Source organism: Strix aluco, chromosome 3 (genome assembly GCF_031877795.1).
Source record: "Strix aluco isolate bStrAlu1 chromosome 3, bStrAlu1.hap1, whole genome shotgun sequence".
In the NCBI taxonomy this organism is placed as follows: Eukaryota; Metazoa; Chordata; class Aves; order Strigiformes; family Strigidae; genus Strix; species Strix aluco.
The window spans coordinates 83180716-83204299 of NC_133933.1; the positions used below are offsets into that span (position 1 = coordinate 83180716).

The 23584-nt window shown below is 38.4% G+C and overlaps 1 protein-coding gene across 2 annotated transcripts in view; it reads left to right on the forward strand.

Moving 5' to 3' along the window:
• PREP (prolyl endopeptidase) overlaps window positions 1–23584 on the forward strand; it is a 108827-nt gene that overhangs the window by 59947 nt on the left and 25296 nt on the right. For both annotated transcript variants that reach the window (XM_074819426.1, XM_074819427.1), the window contains exons 9-10: window positions 4498–4695; window positions 8868–8971. In XM_074819426.1, the coding sequence (XP_074675527.1) occupies window positions 4498–4695; window positions 8868–8971 (302 nt within the window). The remainder of the gene's footprint in view (window positions 1–4497; window positions 4696–8867; window positions 8972–23584) is intronic.

The window sequence follows — 23584 nt, forward strand, 5'->3', positions numbered from 1 at the left end:
CAAGGTAGCCAACATAATTGTGTGAGCTGCATTCTAAAGGTGCTTGTTTCTGCCCATTGTCTATAAAGGGAGCCTATAGCAATGGTGTCAGGCTTAGCTTTTAGACATGTGAAGTTTGCAAGCACACAAGCTTAAAAACTTCCAGGAAATAGAGAGGCATGCAGGATGCGTTCTGCAAAGCATGAGCAAAACCAAGGAGGCTGTGACTGCTAATGCAACAAACTCAACAGTATCTACAGTTCTCAGTGCTGAGGGTGGGAGTAACAGAGGCTCAGCTTGTAGCTTGCAGTCAAAAAATAGCTCTTGTTAATAATTCGCCATTGCCTTAGCTTGCTATGTATATGTGTGTTGGTTCTTAGTGTCTTTTTTCTTCTGCTCTTTCAAGTCTGCTTCAATGTTTTGCTCTGTTTTGATTTTTGCATTTCTTTGTAGTTTCCATTAAGTTTCAGAGACAGTTAGCAATGCACCAAAACAGGTTATAATACAGGTATTACACACAGCAGCTGTGTTCCTAAATCTCATGGAATGTTTTAAAAACATTTTATGTTGTCTTCTCAGCTGTAATCTTCACCTTGTTGAGAGAATGTAATTTGTAAACCAAAGAGGTGATAGAGAGTTAATATTGCTGCTTTGAAGGCAAGTTCTTCAGTATGTAAGCCAGCAGCCTTACCCCTGGGCAATTGAGTCTTTTTAATAAAAGAGTAATATCTCTTCATAATATGTAAGTTGAAGTAATAATGTACTTTGACTTTTAATGAAAACATCCATTAAACTGCAGTGCTTTATCAAATTATTAGTGAGGAATTAACAATCATCACAATTTAATTTTAAAATAAAGATTGCTTAAGTGCTATTTTTACGAAAGCAAAACTACGTATTGTTTGAAGTTGATCTGAGAGTGTCTGTAATTCATTTAGTGAAACTAAGTGCCAGGAAATTTCAAGAGTGAAACTGGGCATTTTAGTTACAGGTGTTACTGAGAACACCGGTAGAATTCATGGGAATCTCATACTTACTGCAGAGCAGTTAATTCTGCAGACAAAAATGGTGTGTTACTGTAAGGATGCTACTTTTTAAATTTATATTTTGTGTTGTTAAACCAGTTTTACATGGGAATGTTGGCAGATTTGTGCAGTAACAACATAATAAATATTTTAAATTACTGCATGTTCTCCTTGTTGATATAGCCAAGGATGATTCTATATTTCAAAATATGTAGTTGGATATAACAATTAAACTTACAAAGTTTATTCTGTTCTCCAGCCTCACTTAAGAAGTTTATGTCACTCCAGAGCTAAAATTACACATCAATTACTGATTTATAAACAGTGTTATGTTGTGCCGTATCTTATTATTTCAGGTCATGGCTTCATGGTTGAAATTTCAATTAGTGTTGTACTCTGGGGCTGTGATTAGAAATTTCCCAGATTTAGGCTAGAAGCTCCTGAGGAATTTAGAAAGTCTGGGGGTAAAAAAACCTGTCAGCGGTGGTCTTTAGGAAGAGGGGAGTAGTAAAGCTTTATTTTGGTGTTTATGTAACATAAATTCATATGGCCAGAAAGTCAGACTAGTGTTAAATTTCAATGGTCCTTTAGGAAGAAGCTAAAAGGAAAGTAGACTCTGTTGAGCTATTAGGATTTGAAGGTCTTTGAGCTCTAGGGGGTCATGACAGACCTGAACTGTATATGAAAGCAGGGACTGTTAAAGAAGCTAATTGTTACAGAATAATGAGTTTTGACCTTCAATTCAGAAAGAGCTTGTTACCCTTCAATGAAGAGCCACATGATACAACTTTGAACTTTTGTTCTGGAACCTGAATGTACAAAGATGCATTTATAAGACTGTCATCAGTACAACTCTTGTGGATTCAAATTATTTGGTTTTATAGTACTTCAGGGAAACTGAAAAAACTGTTACAATGGGAATAACATAAAATAATGTAAAACTGAAATTCAGTCAATTTTGCCTTGCTTCTGTTTTGTTTTTGATATTTTTTCCTGATGTTGGTATTTTAAACTCCCCATCTCACAGTGCTACTTTGACATTACAGTATGCCCCAGTCAGTCCTACCTGATTTTTCTTGCTTGTTTGATTTCATCTTTTCATTTTTTGCATCCAGCAGATAAGAGAAAGCATTGTCCAATGCTGGTACCTTGCCCACGATTTAGGTTTCCAGTCTGACTTGTCAGGGGAGAAGTGACACATGCGTAGTTGGAAGAGGACAAGAATCACCACCTCACCTAGTCCTACCAAAAAAAAAAAACACTAAGGACTCTCATTCCCTCCTTCCAGATATTTTTTTTTTATTTTTAACCTTGTTTTATTTGATTTGTGAATTAATGAGAAGACGTTAAAATACTTTTGTTGCAAATTAAGGTAACTGGTTTCTTAAATGACGGAAATACTAAGAGAGATGAAGATTTTTCAGTCTTTCTCCTGTCTGCACGAGTAAATATATAGATTTGTCACTAAAGATCTAGAGCCAGTGGCACAGGAGACAGGACAGAATATGTTACATGGTATGGTCTGGGTGAACTGGAGCCCTGAAGAGTTTCTACACTTCACAGAATATAAAGATGGGGATTGAAGTGAGATGGTCAGTAAAACTGCAGGGATTTTTGTAGAAATTGCCAGCTCAGACCCTTTTTTTAAATCAGTTTGGATTTTCTAAGGCCCAATTAAAAAAATTAGCATTCCATGAAAAAGTTAATGTATCTCTGGTAATTATTCTGAGGAAGAAACTCAGAATGTGAAAGGTTATGTGAAACAGAAGTTCTCGTTCCTGCACAGCTGCACAGCCGAGGTCAGCAGCTCAGCAGAGGCCCAGGGCTGCCAGGAGAGGCATAAAGGAAATGAAGCTCTGAGGAGTGCTTTGTTCCTGGGTCCTTTTGCCAGACTGAGTTCACTCTGCTGTATCTTGTTCCTACTACCTTACAGTCTCAAGAATGTTGTTTAACAAAATAATCTTCTTGAATAGACATGGAGTTTTTTAAAATGGCGCGTTGAGGATATCACCTCAGCATAGGCCTTTTCTTAACACCCCATAGAGCTTGTGTAAGAGAACAGCCTCCTGAACACTTAGGCAATAAAACCAAGATTAATAGTAATCTCTAGGTTCTATACTTTAATGCGCAATACAGGATCACATGTCTTTTTGTTCTTACTAGTTTAGCTTGAGTCTAAATCATAATGTTTGTTTCAATTTTGACACCAAGCTGTGTGGTGCGGTCAACACACTGGAGGGAAAGGATGCCATTCAGAGGGACCTTGTCTGGCTTGAGAGGTGGGCCCGTGCAAACCTCATGAAGTTCAACAAAGACAGGTGCCAAGGTCCAGCACATGGGTTGAGCCAGTCCCATGCACAAATACAGGCTGGGCAATGAGTGCGTTGAGAGCAGCCCCGTGGAGAAAGACTTGGGGATATTAGTGTATGGAAAACTGACTGTGAGCCAGCAATGTGCATTTGCAGCCCAGAAAACCAACTGTATCCTGGGCTGTATCAAGAGAAGTGTGGCCAGCAGGTTGAGGGAGGTGATTCTCCCTTTCTACTCTGCTCTTGTGAGACCCCACCTGGAGTCCTGTGTCCAGCTCTGGGGCCCCCAGATTAAGAAGGACGTGGACCTGTTGGAGCGGGTCCAGAGGAGGGCCATGAAGATGATCAGGGGGCTGGAGCACCTCCCTTATGAGGACAGGCTGAGAGAGTTGGGGTTGTTCAACCTGGAAAAGAGAAGGCTCCAGGGAGACCTTATAGCGGCTTTCCAGTACTTCAAGGGGGCCCACAGGAAAGATGGGGAGGGAATCTTTATCAGGGAGTGTAGGGATAGGACGAGGAGTAACAGTTTTAAACTTGAAATAGGGTAGCTTTAGATTAGATAAAGAAATTCTTTACTATGAGGGTGGTGAGACACTTGAACAGGTTGCCCAGAGAAGTGGTAGATGCCCCCTCGCTGTAAGTGTTCAATCAAGGCCAGGTTGGATGGGGCTTTGAGCAACCTGATCTAGTGGAAGGTGTCCCTGTCCATGGCAGGGGGTTTGGAACTAGGTGATCTTTAAGGTCCCTTGCAATCCAAACCATTCTATGATTCTGTGATTTTAATGCATTTCTGTAAGTTTTGCTGGCAACAATTAATGTTTTTCTTGGGTTTTCCATTGAAATATGTGATATTTAAGAACAATATTGATCTAAAAGCACCCCAAATGCATAAGCATCTTGGTTAAGCAATTCTTTATTCCTGTGTCTGCATAATTTAGCATCAAGCAGCATGATTAGTGCGTTTCCAAAGAATGTCGGTCTTGGGTTCACTTTTTTATTTCAGAAGACAGGTGACTTCTGAAGTTTTAAGAGTTAAATTCAATGCATGTTAGAAATTTGGGTGCATGTATTTAGGTATGCTAAAGAATTTTAGAATCAGGTTATGTCTGATTGTTTTCTTTCTTACATTTTTTTTTTTTTTTACTGTATTTTCTGTGGCTGTTTTTCTCTTCCACACTCTGCAGAATGGGTTGCTTGCGTGAGGTCCAACTTTCTGGTTTTGTGCTATCTGCACGATGTGAAGAATATCCTGCAACTTCATGACCTAGCTACTGGTGCACATCTCAAGACCTTCCCCCTAGAGGTTGGCAGTATTGTGGGATATAGTGGCCAAAAGAAGGACACTGAAATATTCTATCAGTTTACTTCCTTTTTATCTCCAGGTAAGATTTTTTTTTTTCCCTTAGTTTTGTTCCTTTTCCTTGGAACAGTATCTTTCTCGTTTTCTGTTGTTTAGTAGTTATTAGGTACCTCCAAGATGCAGAAAAACTGCTTCTCCCCATGTAGTAAGTAGTGGTTGTGCACTTCAATCTGTACCAGCCCTTGATCCATGAAGCCTAAATAATATGCCTACTAATATCTGAGACCTGCTTTGAGAAATTACTTGAGACTGTCTTGTACTACGGATGAAATTATAGCTTTCTAAACAGCTCTTGCTTCATACAGCAAGATACAAGTTTACAAATTCCATTGAAGACAATTGTTAATGTATCATGTGATTTTCATCACAATTTTGAAGAACGTTAATAAAAGTCGCAAAAATGCTTTCTCTGACAGCTTTGTGATTCATTTATGCGTAGCCTCATTAGAGCATCCTTGCTATCTGTCCTTACAACATTTGGTGTTCTTGGATTGCTGTAGGAATCCTCTTTGTACAATCCTGCAAAGCCAGAGCTGTCCAAAGCATTATGTAGTATGTGTGTGGCACCAATAAGTATTCCAGGATTTTGAATAGGAAGAGATTTCTACACAATAGTCAAGCTAGTATATGACAAGAAAATGTATTTCCTGTTCGTTTTTGTTTGTGGGGTTTTTTTTTCTTTCTTTATGGCCCAAACAATCAATAGCTAATACAGGACAGGATTCAAATATGGAGAAGGGAGATAGGCTCCAGAATCTTTATCTTTTTCCAGGGTATTGTGAGTGATCATGAATCAGAAGATGATCTGAAATGTTCTTGTAGCATCTGATGTATATTTTCGCTCTGCTTCAGTTAGAGCACAGCCACATTGCAAAATGGCTGTATAATAGTTTTGATAGGTTTGCTGGTTTTGCTAGAAAGGACTGTGTCAAATTATCAAAATTATGTTTCAAACTTAGCAGATAAGAATTGTGATGAATTTCCTATTATTATTATCTTTCCTATTATTATCTTACTCTTTACATAACCAGAAATAAGATATATTATGTTAGAGGTAAATGCAAGAGTGTCCTCAAGCTCTTCTCCAGTTGCAATGGCTGCAATGATCTGAATGCTGTTTAAAAGTTTGTTTAAAAGAGGGCATCTTACCATAGAACAAAGTCGGGCTGACCACATGCATCATCCAGTTTCATTCTTGAAAAGATATGTTAAGCAAAATGTAAAAAGGGGTGAATTTACAACATGTAACATGCTCATTTTCCTAGGCTAAGAGCAAAAGCTAAACCAGTGATACTTCACTATCAATCCAAGTAAACATCTAGGAACCTCCATAGAGAAGGTCAGACATGGCATCAACAACTGCAATTCTTCGCTGTCCCGATGTAATGAAAGTAACTTGTGCAAATAATTTCTGTCACCAACAGGTTCCACGTTTTAAATTAAGTCTTTAATAATTGACCAAACCCAGGAGGAATATGTGCTGCTTCTCTATAATTAGTACTTGATTTAATAGTGCACAGAAGAAACCAAATATTCTCTTTTATTGTTGTCGAGCAATAAGGCTTGAGCAAATGCTTCACTCCAACTTGATGGTTCACATAGTTGCTCACATCCCACCTCATGGGGCCAGAAGTTGCCAGTCTTATAAGCATGCACCATTCATCTCAGCTGAGCCAGTAGAGTCTCTGCAGCTGCTAAACATGTGGAGGGGAAGAGCCCAAAGATCTTTTTCAGCCTGTGGCTTGCCAGCCAGCCAGCAATGGCTGCTCTCACTGCTTGCTGGTTGCTTAAGCAGATTTTTTTTTCTCCTTTTTTTTCTCCTTTTCATCCACGTGCTTAGCATCTTCAGGGAGTTTGCCATGGCATGGTTCTGTTAACAGGGGCAGATCAACCTGGAATCTGTAAGAAAGAGGAAGGGAAGAAATGGAGATAGACTGTATGGGAATAAGGAAAGGGTGAGAAAAGCAGACCAGAGAGGTAACTTTTAGGTAGGTGTGTGTTTATCTTTTAATTTGCATGCAATCTCCATTCGCCCTATCAGTGAAATACCCAGATAAAAGGTATGGGCCTGGTTCTTGATTAACCTAGATTTTCCTACTTTACTATTACAAAATTTATTTTATTATTTTATATTTTTAAATTTATTTTATTAGAATATTATTAGAAATCAATATAATCGGCACTTGTATTAAATTGCACTCTTTTTTTCTAATTAAAAACAAATCAGCATACTGGTGTTTAATATCTACAACAAAAGTAATAGTAAACACATATATGAAATAACGAATAAAGCAGTTCTAAAACCATAGATGCTGACACCATAAAAATTATTTTTGCCATTCCCTGAAAAATATGGTTTGCCCTGCTGTCCACTCCAGTCAGACACTTACGTGAGCACTCTAGTGTTTTGCATGTATTTAGCACCCAGCAAAAGAGTACAGGCCCCAACATTACCATGTTTTTGGATATTAAATGTCATGCTGCTAAAAATAGAACAAGAGATGCAATACCAGAGGTTGGATTGCATGTTACTGTAATATTAGGTTGATTGACTCCTGAAATGCAGTCTATGACTGGGCTTATACTTCATCATGTGATTTCCTAATATGCAGCTATTCTACCTGCTCTGTGTGTAATGTTTGCCGATATGTTATCCAGCTTGGGCAGCTGTACATATGTCAAATGACTGCTCTACTTGTTACAGCCTGGTGTGCTTTCCTTTGTGCTCTCACATCACTTTCTGGACCTAATCTTTAAGGGAAATGCTACTTTAATGCTTGTTTGTACCTGTCACCCTGCATTAGGCTTTCTTGTGACAAATGAAGGGAAAAAATTTAGAGTAGATTAGAGTAGTCCTACTTTTATTCCCCTGTTAATTCCCCATTACAGAAAGAGACTTTATCAGTTATTAGAAATGCTGGTTTTCATCTGTGTTCCTCTGCCAATCTGTATCTTTTTGATTTTCTGCAGTCTATAAAGTGATTTAATGAGGCAATTCCCTTGTATCAGATAAGTTTCCTCACTATTTCATGTTTCAATATAAATTTTTTAGCTATAACCTCTGTAATAATTACTTCTGGTTTCCTGAAAGTATCTAAAATATACACAATACAGCAATATTTCAATCAAGTCCTGTCCACCTTGGTTAATTTTATTACATTGAGGATCCCTGTAGGGGGCTTGTTGCCTTAACTTTCAGTGTTCTTTTCCCTAATACACGTTTAAAATTTTAGAGACCATCTTGTTGTAAAGCAGAAAAACAAAGAGTAATTAACACTGAGGTTAGTTTTATGTATCATATGTATCTGTAGCATATCCATGAATATTAGGATTTTGTAATATGTTAACCAGTGTGGAAACACAACAGTAGTCACACTGTGTGGCACATGCTCAAATGTTAGTAGGGTTGAATGGCAGGAGATATGATTTATAGTCTAAATGCAAAATTCTTCTTGGCTATTTACACATCTGTGTAGTGTCTAGATTGCTACAGTCTGTGTGATTCTGCCTCTGCTGCAACCTAGAAGTTTTATACTGCTTATAGACATAAATTTTCTCATGTGCACAATCCTTTGGAGATTATAGGTGCAACTCAAGCAAGCGAAGTTGCCTTCAAACCTGCAGGATCGACATGTAAAATAAATGAGACCAAATTCTGTTCAGTTAACATAGGTAACCTGTGCTAGTCTGCCACAATTTTAAGTGGATGCTCAACTCTTTCTGTTATCTGGAGGGACCTTTGCATTGTAATTTCAAAATATTTTATCATAAAGAGAAAAATGTTGACCTGAGTGAAATTCTTGATATATTTATTCTCAGTCTGGTGGCTCTAGAGGAGATGTTTGAAAATTGACTTTATACTTCTTTCTTCCGACATTATCATTCTCAATAAATGCTATGTAACTTTATGAAAACAAATCTCTTTTCCATTTTGCTTAACCCACTTTGGATACTTGGCTTTGTATGGGTGGTGAGAATTATTCTTTCTGTACAGAAAGCCTTTGCAGCCTTCCCAGATGAAGTGCATATACGCATGTGTTAAATTGTATATTAACTGAAAGAATGTGTCTGGAGCTACTGTTTTTTCACCCTGCTGAGTTACCTTTGCCATTCATTACTCCGTCACAGTGCCTAAACTGACATCCTTTTAATGATGGACATATACTAAGCTGACAAACTGGCACTCTATTTTAGGTATCATATATCACTGTGATCTGACCAAAGAGGAACTGGAGCCAAGAGTTTTCCGGGAGGTGACTGTGAAAGGATTTGATCCTTCAGTTTACCAGACAATTCAGGTAATAAACATGAATCCTGCTGTCTTGCTCTGAGCATTTATGCAAGAGTTTAACAAAATTGCACTTGGTTAAGGGTGGCTAAGGGTAAGAGTGCTTTTATTAGCTCCTTGGTTGCAGGTCTGTGAGTGCTCTGAAGGAATTCCATGAAGTCTTGTTAGAGAGATTGGAAGATGCCACTGCAAGTAACCAGGGCAGACTCAATCCTCAGTCATCTTACATTATGAGGCAATATGTTTTCTAATTTTTTCCTATGTTATGGTATTCTTTGATATTTGTTTTAACATCAAGCTGCTGCTTTTGCACGTTTATGTATTTCTTCCACCAGGGCAACTTGGCATGGCTCCCATAGGCAAGTGTGCGATAGGGCAAGGCTTAAGAGGCAGTGGATAAATAGAGGAAACTTAGAATAGCAAGTCATCTTCCCAGCACTTCCACAGTATTTCAGGGCCCACTGTGGGAAGTGGCAACAATAGATAAAACACTTCTGTCCCCACCACTCTTGTATAAAAATAGTGATGATTTTTGCCACAAGTTCATACTGTGGATCTCTATTAAGACCTCAAGAAGAAATTGAGAGGAAAGAAGGAAATGCATTGATTCATTTGTAGCGATCATCAAATATGAAATCTGTCACAGAACTATGAAGGGTCTTAACCATGATTATTTGGAAGGAAAGCAGGAAAATATCTAGTGATGTGAACAGAAAAATCATGTTCATTCATGCTGTGTAAGAATTTCCCATTCTGTCCACCTTTCCAAGAACTGCCATAGTATATTATGTTCATTAGTGCATCAGTGCAGTTACACTTGGAGCGACTCACTTTGATTTTCAAAAGAGCAGGATTAGACCCTTGCAGTCTGCTTAGACCCAAGACCAGCTTGCAGTGCTGGAACAACTAGAACAAGAAGCAAAAGATAAAAGCAATTTAAAATACATATATGTAATTAACATTTCTAATGTAAAACCCTGTGAAGCAATTATTGTACAGGTCTAACAGCTTTTAGTATTAGACATTTAAACGATTTGGGACAAGGACCCTTCCATTCTATCTGTACACCACCTAGTAGGATAGGATCTGGGTCCATGGGATATTGCTTCAGTACTTAATAAATAGTAGGTTAGCACTGCATTAATACTGTTTTAACTATTTCCCAAGGTTCTAATGATTCATTGAGACTCCATGAATAAAGAATTAAAAGACAAACATATTTGTTCTGTGTAGCATAGTTTCACGAAAAATGGGTGTTGTCAAATATGCCTGCTACCTCTTAGGAGGGTAAGATTGCATGGGTGGTTTATAACGTCATCAAACGCTCAGATTTCCAAAGAGGCCTTTTGTCTTGATAAAACAAAGATCCCTGGATTTAAAAGTTTGCACAAGTGGAGTTAAAATTACAGACATGGATGATCTACAAACTGGTTCTGTGAGACATGAACACGGAGAGAAATGAGTGAGGTCTTTCCTAGCAAGGTCTAATGCTGTTCAGTAAATTCCTCGGGAATCTAGAGAATAAAATCTTTGGAAATATTTGGAGTCAACAAAGATTGTCAGATAACAAAGTAAGAAGGACAGCAGGGTACTGATTTATAAAGATGTGAACTGCTTGTTAAATGGTCCCATTATGACAATCTGCATTTCAGTGTAGCCAAGTGAGGGTAAGACATCTGGGAACCAGAGAGGGATTTATCCCTCTTCAAAATCTGAAATCAGGTAGGTTGTCAGCTGGTCTCCCAGAGCTCCCTTTGCAATCCCTGGAAGGCATAAGCTGCATCTACAGTAACAAGCAGTGTGGTTTAATAATTACAGGAGTGAAATGGTTCGGGTTGAGGATCCAATGTCCACTTTGAGAGTTTTACTTTGGACTAGCTGTAGTTCTGTCCTTTGAACAGAATTTCCATTATTGGTTGAAGTACTTTTGGTGCACTCCCAGAGTCTATCTGCTACGTGAGTTACATCCAGAAGGAATCCAGTCTGTGTACACTGAAACCTGTTTGCTGTGGGAAGTGAGAGTGGTGAGGAGACTTGCTTTAGAACCACACTTCTGTTTTGAGCTGAAATGCTATTGCAGGTGCACCAAAGGCTCAGGCAGATATCTCAGTTTAGTAACATAGGGATTCCTATGGAAGTGAAGGCATGTAAGAATTAGCTAAGTTTAAGGCTCATAAAGTTAAGAGAAATTATTCCTATGGAAAGCAGTGTATGCTACAGGTGATATAGAACAGATTCAGGAAAATACAGGGCGCTTCATAGACTACTGCATTGACGTCATAACAAGTATTGTGACTAAAAAAATTATGCAAAATACACATTTTTAAGTGGTAAGTAATCTTTCCACTAAACACAGCTTTGGTAAACCCCTGATAAAATACTATGTCCAGTTCAGGACTTTAAGATAGATATGGAACTTCTAGAGAGAGTTCATAGAAATTTGTTGAAATCAGAGGATCATTTAGATTAGAAAAGACCTTTAAGGTTATTGAGCCCAAACTGGAAGCCTAACACTACCAAGTCCACCACTAAACCATGTGTCAGATCCAGGTGATGACATCAGACTGGCCTCCACCAGTGGTGACACCTTACTAGACCCAAGCAGGGTTGGATACACAAGCACAATACACGCACAGATGATCAAAAGGCTTTTATTACCTTGACGTCTCAGCGGGGGTTCCCCAACAATTACCTGAGCGAGGTAAATAGCAAGTGGGGAGGTCCAAGGCACCGTGGAGTGATGGCTTATGGCAAGGAACAACGGGCATGAGCTTATGAAGCTTTTCTGTGAGAGTGTGCATGCGCAGTAAATCTAGATAACACAATGGCTAGTGTATAGCCTTGCAGGTGAACATGTACAGGGAAAGTGCATGACAGGGAAACCCAGCCTAGGGCAGCATAAGCAATGATATGCTACAATGTGAAATAGAAATCTCCGCTGCCTTAACAGAGCATAAAGGGATTTATTATAAAGAATCTTGGAAATAGCTGTACTGACCTCCATTGCCTGTCTCCTCACCATTCTTCTGCACGTAACTGTAAACCGTGTCCCTAAGTGCCACATCTACACATCTTTAAATACCTCCAGGGATGGTGACTCAGCCAAAATAATAAGGGGTCTAGAAAAACAGTCGTCATATTGCGATGCTTAGTATATTTAATACTTGCAATTTACTGAAGAAATATTGGAGGTTGAATTAATTATTTTATATGTAGGATTTTGCATCTGTAGAGTAAGAGTGGAATAAAGGATTTTTCTTTCTATAGACAAAAGGTATAACAAGATCCAGTGCCTAAAGTGGAACTTAAATAAACTTAGCCTGGAAAAGGGTGAAATGACCTAGGAAAAAAAGTTAAGCAACAGTGTGACAGCATGGCTTGGAGTCTTTGAAAGGAGATTAGGTGTTTTTCTTAATCTCTTATTTTTAATTTTGCCTCTGGCAAATACACAGGGCAGATTTTCTAAAAGCATAAAGAAAGTAGTGTGTGTGCATGAGGTGGTTGTGAACAGCCCCATCTGTTTGTCTCTCTATCTCCAGACAGAAATAAGTGTGTTGTAGAAGACAGTTTGCTGGAAATGTTCTCACAGAAAATGTGTTTTTACTACTTTACTCAAAGTCATTAAGGAAAACTTCAGGGCATAGTGAGCTGAAAAAGAGAAGGAAAACAGCATTCTCTTTAGGAAAGAACTTGGAACAATTATAATACTGCCATCAAACTCAGAAGGATAATAATGGAACACAAATACCCATGTAATTAAAAAGGGTTTAGAAGGGGTTGCCATAAATTAGAAATAATGTATTTTTCTACTAAATCAAATTTTATGAAATAAATGTCTGGAAAAACAAAATCTCATTTTACATTTAAATCAATTACATGCTAAATTAAGGTAAAGTAGAACAGTAATACAAATAATTTCAAGGAGGAAGCATGCTGTTGCTATGCCCTTGGAAACCTTCACTTTGTAAATCACTGGCAGAGCTTCACTGCTAGGCTGTAATGGGGTTGAAGTTAATATCACTGTTTCTGGTTTTCTCTTTACTTCTGCTCAGTACCAGCTCTAGGGAAATGTGACCTGTGTAGTTACAATTGCATCAGTGCTTATAAAGGGCACTCTTGGGTCACCACTCGTGCAGTTTTGCCTTTTATCAACAGATGATCTCAAGTGTGGCAACATCTTAGAAATTAGTTTCCCATATCATTCAGATCCATGGAGAAATCTCAGCTGAGCTATGAAAGAGACTGTTTGGGACTGCCTGGTCACCTTTGTAGTAACTCATCCTGCCAGTGCTACACACTTCTGCCAGACTCCAATCCTCGTTTCCATTTGTGGGATCCCAGTGGGACCCTTGATGCTTCTGCTTGGAGGAGGGATAGGGAGATGGCGGCTTATCAAAGCAGTTTATAAATGGCTGTCAACCTAGACTATAGCCTTGCATAGCCATTGCAAAACTCGGGCAACGTTGCAGGGAATTGTGAAAGAAACTCAAAATTAAGTATACTGAGAATAGGCAAAGGAGAATGAACAACACTCTGGAATTTATTTCATAATTTTAATTTCCATAAGACTTACTTAGTAAAGAATAATATTGCTGGCTCTGTTCTGATCCATGTCCATAACGAGAGACATGTCTCCTGCCAAGGTTCTTCCTTTATTCTCATATACCTGAAGAAATACCTGCTAAGACTAGCAATCTTCCTAGCTTTGCCTTTGTAGCATAAATGAAACTTTAATGAGTTGTTGTTCTTTAGCAGTCTTTGAACATAACTGAGTTAAGAAGGCTTGAACTGAAGTGTAAGGTGTCATGTGTATATGAAACGTGAATTAATGGCAATTGGAAAATGCCACAGTGCCTGTCTTTTGCTCTTTCATATCCACTTTACAGTATTTCATAGGTGCTGTGCAGTGCAAGTGTAGACCAATAATAAAGGTTATTACACTAAGTAAATTTATGGTAGAGCAGCTGCTTTGTAGTACTTGAGGTTAAGTTCTTGCCCTTTGGTAGCCCAAAGTAAGAACAAATTTGCCAACTTACCTTGCACTGAAGGGAGAGCTGTTTCAAGGTACCTGATACCTAGGTTGTTGGCTCTATGTGACACCCTGCAAGTACACAGTCTAACTTACTCTGCAGTAGCTTATGCATATGCCGTTACCTTGAAATATTCTGTGTGACCTTCATGAAAAAGTCAGACTGATTAAAATGCTTGCCGCACATCAAAAATTTATCCTGGCTACTTTTGGTGAACAAAGTTGCATTAATAACTTTTCTTCTGCCAAACACTTCTTGAAACTTGTCTCTGCTTCCCTGCACACTTCCATCCATCACAATGACAGACTTTTTCAGGAAATACCCTGGGGTGGGTTTTACAGGAGGAAAAAACACTTTTGCAGGAACTTAAAAATGGCACTTGCCTTAAGCTGTTTACTGCATAAATAACTCAACTGCTGCTTTAAATAAAGCCTTTATTTTATCTTCACAAAATTGCCAACTGAGTTCTTATATGCCTCTCTATATTAACACCTCACAGTGACACTTAATCATGGGTAATCAGTCTTCTGGCCTGGCTCACAACTCACTTTCGGGCTGATATGCAGGATTCTAAGTGTTGAAATTGCAACAATAAAAATGTTGTTTGGCTCCTTTCGCCATTCTTTGAATACCTTCCAGTACTGTCCTTAAAATAGTTTGAGATGAACCAAAGATAGATACTGCTATTGGCAGATGCATTTTGGATTAGCTCTTGCAGGAAGAATGGTGAAATTCATAACCCAACTTAGTTTTACAACTTAGTTTGATTTAAAAGCAGCTGCTATTTAGATGTTGTTGCAGAGATGAAAGAAGGACAAGTCTTAAAAAGGGTATTTCTTTTCTTGGGGCTGAGGTGAATTTCCTCATCTTTCTTTTGCAGAAGTTATTTTTATAGGTGAAGTAATTATCATGAGAAGTTTATTGTTCAGTCTTTCACCTCCATCTTCAAGCCCTTACAGCACTGATTTCAAGTTATGAGCCACTGATAGGGAAAATTTGTTTACAGGCATTCAAATTCCTAGCGGAACTTTACACCGTACAGTTTGGCACAGTGGTTAATCTCTGTTTCAGGAAAACAAAATGCTGAGAGAAGATGAGTCAGGCTTGAGGTTGATTGGCAGAGTTGTGGGAGAAACTTGTGCACAGCACCTGCCCACGCTAATCCTGGATCTTGCCATTGCTGGTGGTGTCATTCCATGAGCATTAAATACCTTCATCAAAATAAAAACTAACAGAGGAAAGCAGTGTCCTGTGAAAGCTGTAGTAAGCTCAACCTGCTTAGCAATGCAAGAGCTGATATTATCATTGTTTTTTCAGTGTGGTTATAGAGATGGTCCTAATGTTGTTTCGTTCCCTTATCTACATCTATATGAATAGATCACTGGAGTTTGGAGAGAAATTCAGTAGCTTTGAATCTATCTCTGTTGAGAAAAAGCACTCTCATACTGGAGAAAAAAGGCATGTACTTCTCACACTGATTCTGAGCAAAGAATTCTTCCTTTTTCTTCAGGGGAGTAAGTTGTTTTGGCATCATTTTCTTCCCCCTCCTGAGAATCCAGCACAGTCAAAAGGGGATTGATTTTCGAGGAGTTGGACTTTCTTGCTTCTAACAGTATTTGGGGTTTGAATCCTGCCTTGATCTCACAGGGTGGGAGGGTAGAATTCATAGTTGGGGGAAACAAGTTGCTTATTGTTGTTTGTTTCTAGTCTACTCCTTTTATTTCTTTGTGGTTCCATATTGCAGTAAGGAAGAAAATGAAGAAATACTGGGGGGACGAGGAAATGTGAACAAATGCGCCAATTCTAGCGATTGCCACAGTGTGGCAGACACTTGCCCTCTTGCAGGGGGAAAATGAGCTTTGAGCTGCTTCCATCAGAGCTCCCAGGAAGAAGGCTGAAGTCTTCAGCTCTGATCTCTGCCAGTGTTTTGGCAGTGGCTGTGGTTTTGGCACCAAGACAACAATCTTGCTCTGGAGGACATCAACAAAATCACAGTGACAGCTGTGGCAGCATTGGCTGTTTGCCTGTGTGAATTTAGCATCTCACACCCTTGGCATGTGGCTGTTACAAACACCACTTTAATCTGCCATTACCTCTTCTAATTGCAGGTCAGTGAAGAAACACAAACTGAAAATGTAGTCCTCTAGTTTTAAGACCCTGTATTTCTTGAAAGGCAAGAGATTATATATTAAATATGTTACTTATTTGCAGCCACAGTACACTCCATTTTAAGGGGGGAAAAGTGTGAAGGACTAGATGTCTAGAAGAGTATCAAGTGAAGGATTTCCCATAATAACCTTACATGCTCATGAACTTTGAGATCCTTGTGCCTGAGCAGAGGAGTGACAATTGGGTCCACACCCATTATATTTAAGCAGCCCCATCCACATCAGGTAATTCACATCAGTAATTCTCACAGACCATAATATCACTTAAGTGTCTGGAGTAGGAACCAGATCTCTCCATTCCAAGTAAGAGAATGAAGGGATAGGACTTCGCATTGCCTTCTTCAGCAATCCAGTTCAAATCCTCGTTTAAGGCCTAAATGCAGGGGGTTGCTTTATCCCTTTCTTACAAACCACAGGGGACTGCTGCACAATTTAGGATGCTGAGAGCTGTTGTTCAGCAGAATGCAGAACAATGGAAATATGGTTTGGGATGGAGGAGTGCAGAATTGCTCTTAGGAAGAATTAGCACAATACCAGACCACACAGCATGGAGGATAATACTAAAATACCAGTCTTCATGTTCATTTGGATCGTCACATAGGCTTTGTGATTCACCAAGCTCTTAATATTGGATTGTTTATTTTTCTGCTAAGTGTGCAGGGAATTGAAGAGCTGCTTAAAATATTAGAGTCTGCAGAACCTTCATGCTCAAGATATTATAAAAATGTTCATTTGTTTTAAGCCTACAAGAGAAGTGATGGCTTAGTAGTTTAACTAAAAGTCATTGTGAAATATTATTCTTGTGCCTTACTCAGTAGAAGTTTTGTTTGAACTCTCAGTGGTTTGTTTTCCACTTTTCTAGTGAATGGAGATGTTAGTTGGCATACTCAATCCCAAGCTGCATTTCATGTTCCATTTCTTTCTCAGAATTCCTTAAAACACAAGGTGAAATAACATGGATTCAAACAGAGCTGTAACCATTGAACATAGTGTAGAGAATCCCTTTTTACATACAGGAGTTTTAAACAAGAGCTTAAGCAATTTTGATGGAGCTTAAAGGATTTACAGCCTCCCATGTCTTAAATGATTGCATCCTTAATTGTGAATAAAAAATAGTTTTGATTTTTACAATAAATGTTGAAATATATTTTGCCATCAGGAAAAAGATTTAAGAAGTCATTCACTCAGACACCTTAAATGAACATGTGTGTTTAAGCCTTCAGGAATTTCAGTAGGTAGATTCTTTGCTGATACAGAGAGATTAAAATGAGAATGATGTTGTAGTAAAAATGCTTGTTTCTTGTCCTCTTTCTAAACAAATCACTGAAGATTTCTTCCGTTCTCTTTTTTCTCCAGCTTTCATGTTCACTCCTGTGATTGATCTCACCTCCAGTAATTAACCATGAACACATTACTATTTTAATTAACTCACAAGATAAGTAAGAATTCTATTTAATGATTCTGAGTGGGAATCTTCTTTTAACTTTTCTTCTTCCTGTTGTATAAGCATATCAGTGTTATTTCTCAAAGGTAGTGAGTATTATTAGCTTCATTCTACAGGAGCAGAAGCATTCAGAATGACATTTGTCCGTGGTTGCTCATTGATGAGGTGTTGCGCTGGGGGTATGTTTTGATGGTTTGCTGTTCTAAAGGAAGTGGTTTGCTACTCCTCTTTTTGCTGATCCTCAGAGTTGAGTCTTCAGATGAGGTCTGAAAACTTAATCAAGCAAGTTATTAAAGTCTTACACAAGTAGCAGTTCATAGAACTTAAGCATCAATAAAAAGCCCCTGTTCTTGATACCCCTAATATATTAAATGCTGACAAAATGCTGTCTTTTGATTAGAATGGTGTTTGTGTGTCTTGTATAGTGCAGATTGAACAGCCAGTTCCATCAGTGATGGAGGATCAAACACACAGGATGCTTCCACAAAAAAACTGCTCTGAAGCTTCTCTGTGGCTCTTTAATTCTTGTTTAGACCAAGCAGTCATAAAAATGAAAAAATTCAGCACACTAGAACTGCATGTATAGTTCCCTACTGAAAGAAAGAAGTGGAAGCTACCACTTTTCTTTCTCTGTCCCTTTTTTGAAGCTAAATGTCAAACTTTGGCGTGCCAGCATTGTTCAGAATGAGAGCGCTCCTCTGCAAGTGTGAGAATATTTCTAGCCATCTGCCCACCCATTACTTTGACTCATGGAGCCTACCCAGGAGGATCTTAAATTGTCATGATAATGCTGCATTGAGGACGGATCACTCTGGGACCACAGTCCTTGGTTTTATTCACACAGCTGGCAGAAGATCATTAGATAATTGCAGTTGTGAGTCATCACTGGTGTGGGCCAGCATTTGAGCCATTGATCAAGCAAGGAAACGCATTGAATTCCTTTACCAGGCCACCAAGATAACCAGACTTTTCTGGTTGTCTTTTTCAGTACTGTGCTAGCAGTGTCATGTAAGTCTGTTGAATAGTCATTAGGCTCCCAAAGAAGGGGATTTACATTTAGTATATGTACATGCAGGTTTATGTCTGTGTCTGCCACAGGATGGTTTTTAAATTCAAGCAAATTTGCAGAATAGTAATTATAGTTGTTTAATGAAGCCCATACTACTTGAGAATAAAATATTGTGTGCTCTGTTTATAGGTGTTTACACATCTGTAATATATATGGGCAAATTTTAAAAGATTTTAAATTTGCTTCTAATTTTCACATTTAAATTTTTAATATTTAAATATTTAAGCCATTTTCTGAAATTTCCCTTATACAGATTCTCAGTGCAAGTGGTGGATTTCTTAATGTGTCTGTTCTCACCAGCTGTAGATTTTATTATATATGTAAAGTCCCTCAATGGCCTTCACATCTCTCAAAACAATCATGGTTTTGTGAAAGGTGAAAGGCTGAGAGAAGGGAGGCCCTTGTTCTCTTTCAGAGTCTTTGTTGTCTTCTGCTTTTGAAGCCTCTCTTCTTGAAATCATATAAATTACAGATAAAAACAATCTCAAAAGCTCATTTAATCCATTGCAGTCCAAGAGGTAGGATATTGGCTGTTCCTGCAAGAAGAGAGGAACCAGCTGTTACTGCCCAGCAGGTGGTTGCAGTTGTGAACAGAAAAACCTGTAGCAGAGCTGCCGTATTAACCAAGGGACAGAAAAACTGGGACAGGGAAGAAACTACAGTGCCTGAATGTGGTTGGAGGTGATTGCAACATGGGCATGTAGCCATGTCCCAAAGCTGGCCATCATGGCTACCAAGGCTAGAGCATGCCGATCTGTCCTGGGCTCTGTGGCAGGTCACTTCTGCCTGTACCGTTCCCGACTGGCTTTTCTCTGCCTTGTGTTTAAAAGCCTTCAGTCTCCCTAGGTGATCTGTCCCAGTGTCTCACTGTATTTACTGTTAAAAAGCTTTTGCAGGGAGCAGGGTGTTTGCCACAAGACCCCACCTGAATTCCCTTGCTGCAGTTGAAATGCGTTGCTTTGTGTCCTCCACAGACATGGAAGACAGGTAATTCTCTTCTAGTTACAGGAAACTTCTGCATATTTAGAGATTGTCACCATGTGTCCCTGCAATTTTTTTCCTTTAGACTGAAAATAGACAAAACAAAGCCTGCACTCTGTTCAGTTTTTCTAGCGGATTGTACTTTCTGGGCATCCTATCACTCTTCTTTCCCTCCCTGAAATCTCTTTAGATGCTCAGCATATGGTGTGCCATGGTTTAAACTGAACACAGCACTCTAGCTGAGGCTTTGCAAATGTTGAATACAGCTGAAATATGCTTCATACATCTTGTGGGTGAGACTTTGGCTTGTATGTCCCAGGATAGGGTTTGCCTTTTCCCTGACAATTCATTGTTTGTTCAAGTTCAGTTTGGCATGTACTATAACTCCAGGATACTTTTCTGAATTACTTTTGTCATTTGTTCCCTATCCTGTGTGTCATTGCACCTGTCAGAGTATAGTATGTTGCATTTCTGTCCTGATTGGGTTGCATTTTACTTTTTCAGGTAGTTTTGCCTTCTGTTGGTTACTCCTTCCAAAAAGCACTCCTTGTCCCCTCTTTTCTGCAGCGTCTCAGTGTTTCCTGTTGGCAGTTAAGCTTCCCCGCAGCTCCATATTCCGTTTAAATACTTTACAGTGGATGCATCTCTCATTCTGAATGGTGTCACTGTAGGCCACCAGGGAACTGGGATGTTTTCAGAATAGAAATGGCTCTGGCAGAGCTGGGAGGTTTGTGTTTCAGAGCTGCAGGCCTCCAAGAACACACAAGTTGGTAACTAGTTTATGCAGTCATTTATTAGGCTTATTCAACTGATACAGATTGGTTTAAGGTAGTACAGCAGCCTGCAGAGAACAAAATAAAATGTTGTTACTCCTTTATTTACTTGTGTTATCACAGCACTTTGGAGTCTTAGTCATGGAGCACGTTCACCAGTGTGCTGGATAACATAGAAATGCAGGCCATCGCAGGGCTCTTACCAACTACAGCTTGAAAGCAGGACAGAGAAATAAATTGTGTTTGGAAGATTAATAATGATAACTATGCATTAACTACATACAGGAGACAAAAACAAATTAGAATTGGTAATATTTAAAAATAATAAAAATGCAGATAAACTTTTGAGAGATCTATTTATAAAAATAAATATTCTATTTATAAACTTTTGATATTTTTGAATAAATATTTTAATAAATATTTTAATAAATATTTTAATAAATATTTATAAACTTTTGAGAGAGAGATATTTGTATATATCACCACAGCCCAATAAAATTATACTTGCTTTCTTCATCTGGGGCCAGAACTGCTTGGTGGATTAGGATTTTGTTGTTGTTGTTAATTAACATTCATCACAGTGGTGGAAAACAGATTAATAGAGTTGAGAGAGGAAAGCAGCAATTTCAAATGTTGGTGAGATCTTACATAGATTTGATTCAGACTTAGTGTAACCAAGTTGTTCATAACCCAAGAGCCTCTGCAAAGTAAATGAGCTGTGTGGCCACTGCCTGGAGCAGACTGCAATTTAGAGATGAAGGGAAGCAAATGATAGCATATCTTGTAAACTAAAGCTATAACTCTTGCTTTTAGTGTGAGCATGATTACCTTAGAAAAGGATGCATATTAACCAAAATGATCATACAATAGTTGTGAGCAGTTCAGTTTGTACTAAGGAAATAATTTTTACTAAATAGAAATGAGGAGGTTTTGGAGAACCTCTCATCAGTGTTCTCTAGCACAGTCACACCTCTTAATATGTTGGCATTGCTGGACATTTTCAATGATGTAGTCTCCATTTATACCAAACAGAAAAAATTTGCACTAGTAACAGGTAAGGCAAAGCTAAAAAGGCTTCTTAGTCAATAGCTTTTTATCTAGACAGATTTGGTATATTGTTTTTTCTTACTTAAATTGTCATTCACTGGTGAAGAGAGAGGACCAATTAAACACAGAGTGCTTCGATAATTATCCAGAGATGCAGTTGTGAACTAGTGTAAGTGGAACACATATGAGTGGGATTGGTCAGGAGTCTTCTGTCTTGCCCGCCCTGAGTACAAGATCAGAAGTAGTAAAAGTTTTAAAATGGCAAATCTTGGGGCATTCTGAAAGAATGTTTTTTCCAAGGAAAAGGAAGGAAGGTTCACTTTCTACCCAGAAACAGTTCAGTCACTAATAATGTGAGTTTTTTCCTGTGGGCTTTTGTCTGCTTATGATCCAGTACAAATTCATCACTGCACAATTCTATTAAGGGTAATCTAGTTTGCATCTTCATTTAACAGTTGATTTGATTTTGTCAACACTGCCCAGAGGTACTGATAGAATATCATCTTTCCTTAGATTAATTATTTCTGTTCTGTCCTTGAGAATTTCTCCCAGGAAATTTATGGGACAAGGGAAGCCTCTTAGAAATACCATTATTATTCATAGTAACTAGTTTTTCAACTGTGTAGATGAATGATATAAAGAAATAGATGATTTCCTTAGTTCTGGCTTGTTGTTCTCACAGACAGGGAAAAATTGATACATAAATTCTCCCCGACAGCTCCCTGAACTGCTTGCTTTTCAGCCAATTTGTCAATTATTTTTGAAGGTAATAGTGCATGGTGATCACTGCTAACAGCTAAAAATAGACAAGATGCAGAAAAGTTTCAAAGCATAATGGTAGAATGCCTAAAATCAGGGAATCTTTTACCGATAGGAACATCCCTGACTTTTTCCTTCTAGTTACTGGTGGTTTTTGAACTGTTGACACTCACTGAAGTTAGCTTGACACCATTAGACATTTGATCTGTTGATTTATTAGTAGTTGATTATTAGTAGTTGAATTCCTTATGACTGATAAGTTTGTGGAATTTTGCTGTCTTGTTCACAGTTTTCCCAAGAAAGGAGATTGCTACAAGCGGTCCTTAGTTTTATAGCTTTAAAAAAACAAAGGCTTTCCTCTTTTCTCCTTCATTTTTCTACTCCTTGTTTCAACAGTATTACAGGGATGCATCAGCACACTTCTTGGTGTTCCTGTTACGAAGTACGTTGAAGTCTTGATTATGACATCTGTTTGGAAATTACATTGTCAAGTGAATTTTTTTGTGGATTGCTTTGTACTAGTTTTAGTTTAATTTTTTCCATAAGTATTGTTAACAACTGTGTCACAAAAACTCATTCTCATAATTCTTTCCTACTTCCTGCTACTCACTGGGTGTTTTTTCTTCATTGTACAGTGAGTACTGCAAATCTGAAAACAATAGATGAGCCTGAAGTACCATCTCCACAACAAGGAGGTGGTCACCAAGACACAACTGTTGAAATCAATGGTATCTGATCCTTAGAATTATTTTCTTCTAAGCTAGCACCCCAAATATTTCCTAGGACTTTAGATTATCCTTAACCATTCTCAAGGTTTTTTTTCTTTTAGTTCTCCTTCAATTTTGGGGTTTTTTTAATCATGTAGGGGCACAAATGGGTAACTTTAAATTCAAGCTTAAGTCTCAGAAATTAAATTATTTGTAGTGATAATTTCAGTGAGAAACCACACATGGAAGTGCTTTACAATACTTTTAAGTGACCTGTTTATTTCAGTTAAGTTCTTCAGAATAAATATTCACAGGGTAAATGATCTGGGACTGATTTTGAAACATGCATTGTCCAGTGCAAGTGATCTCTTGTTTCTTTTCAAACCAAAAAGTAGGAATGAAGAGTATCAGCTATTTTTTCAATATCGTACTAGCACATGCAGAATTTTTATAGGTGTTTAGTGCTTTATAGCACCTCTGGTTTTGGGTAGCCAACTTGACGTCTATAAACATGGTATGATTCTTTAAGGAAGAGAAAGCAGTGTGCTCTGAAATTGTCCAGCTATTGCTTTTTGGCAGTGTAAGTGGAATGTGTGTGTCCTCTTGGGGCTTTGACACAAGCTGGACACTTGACATCACTAGGGC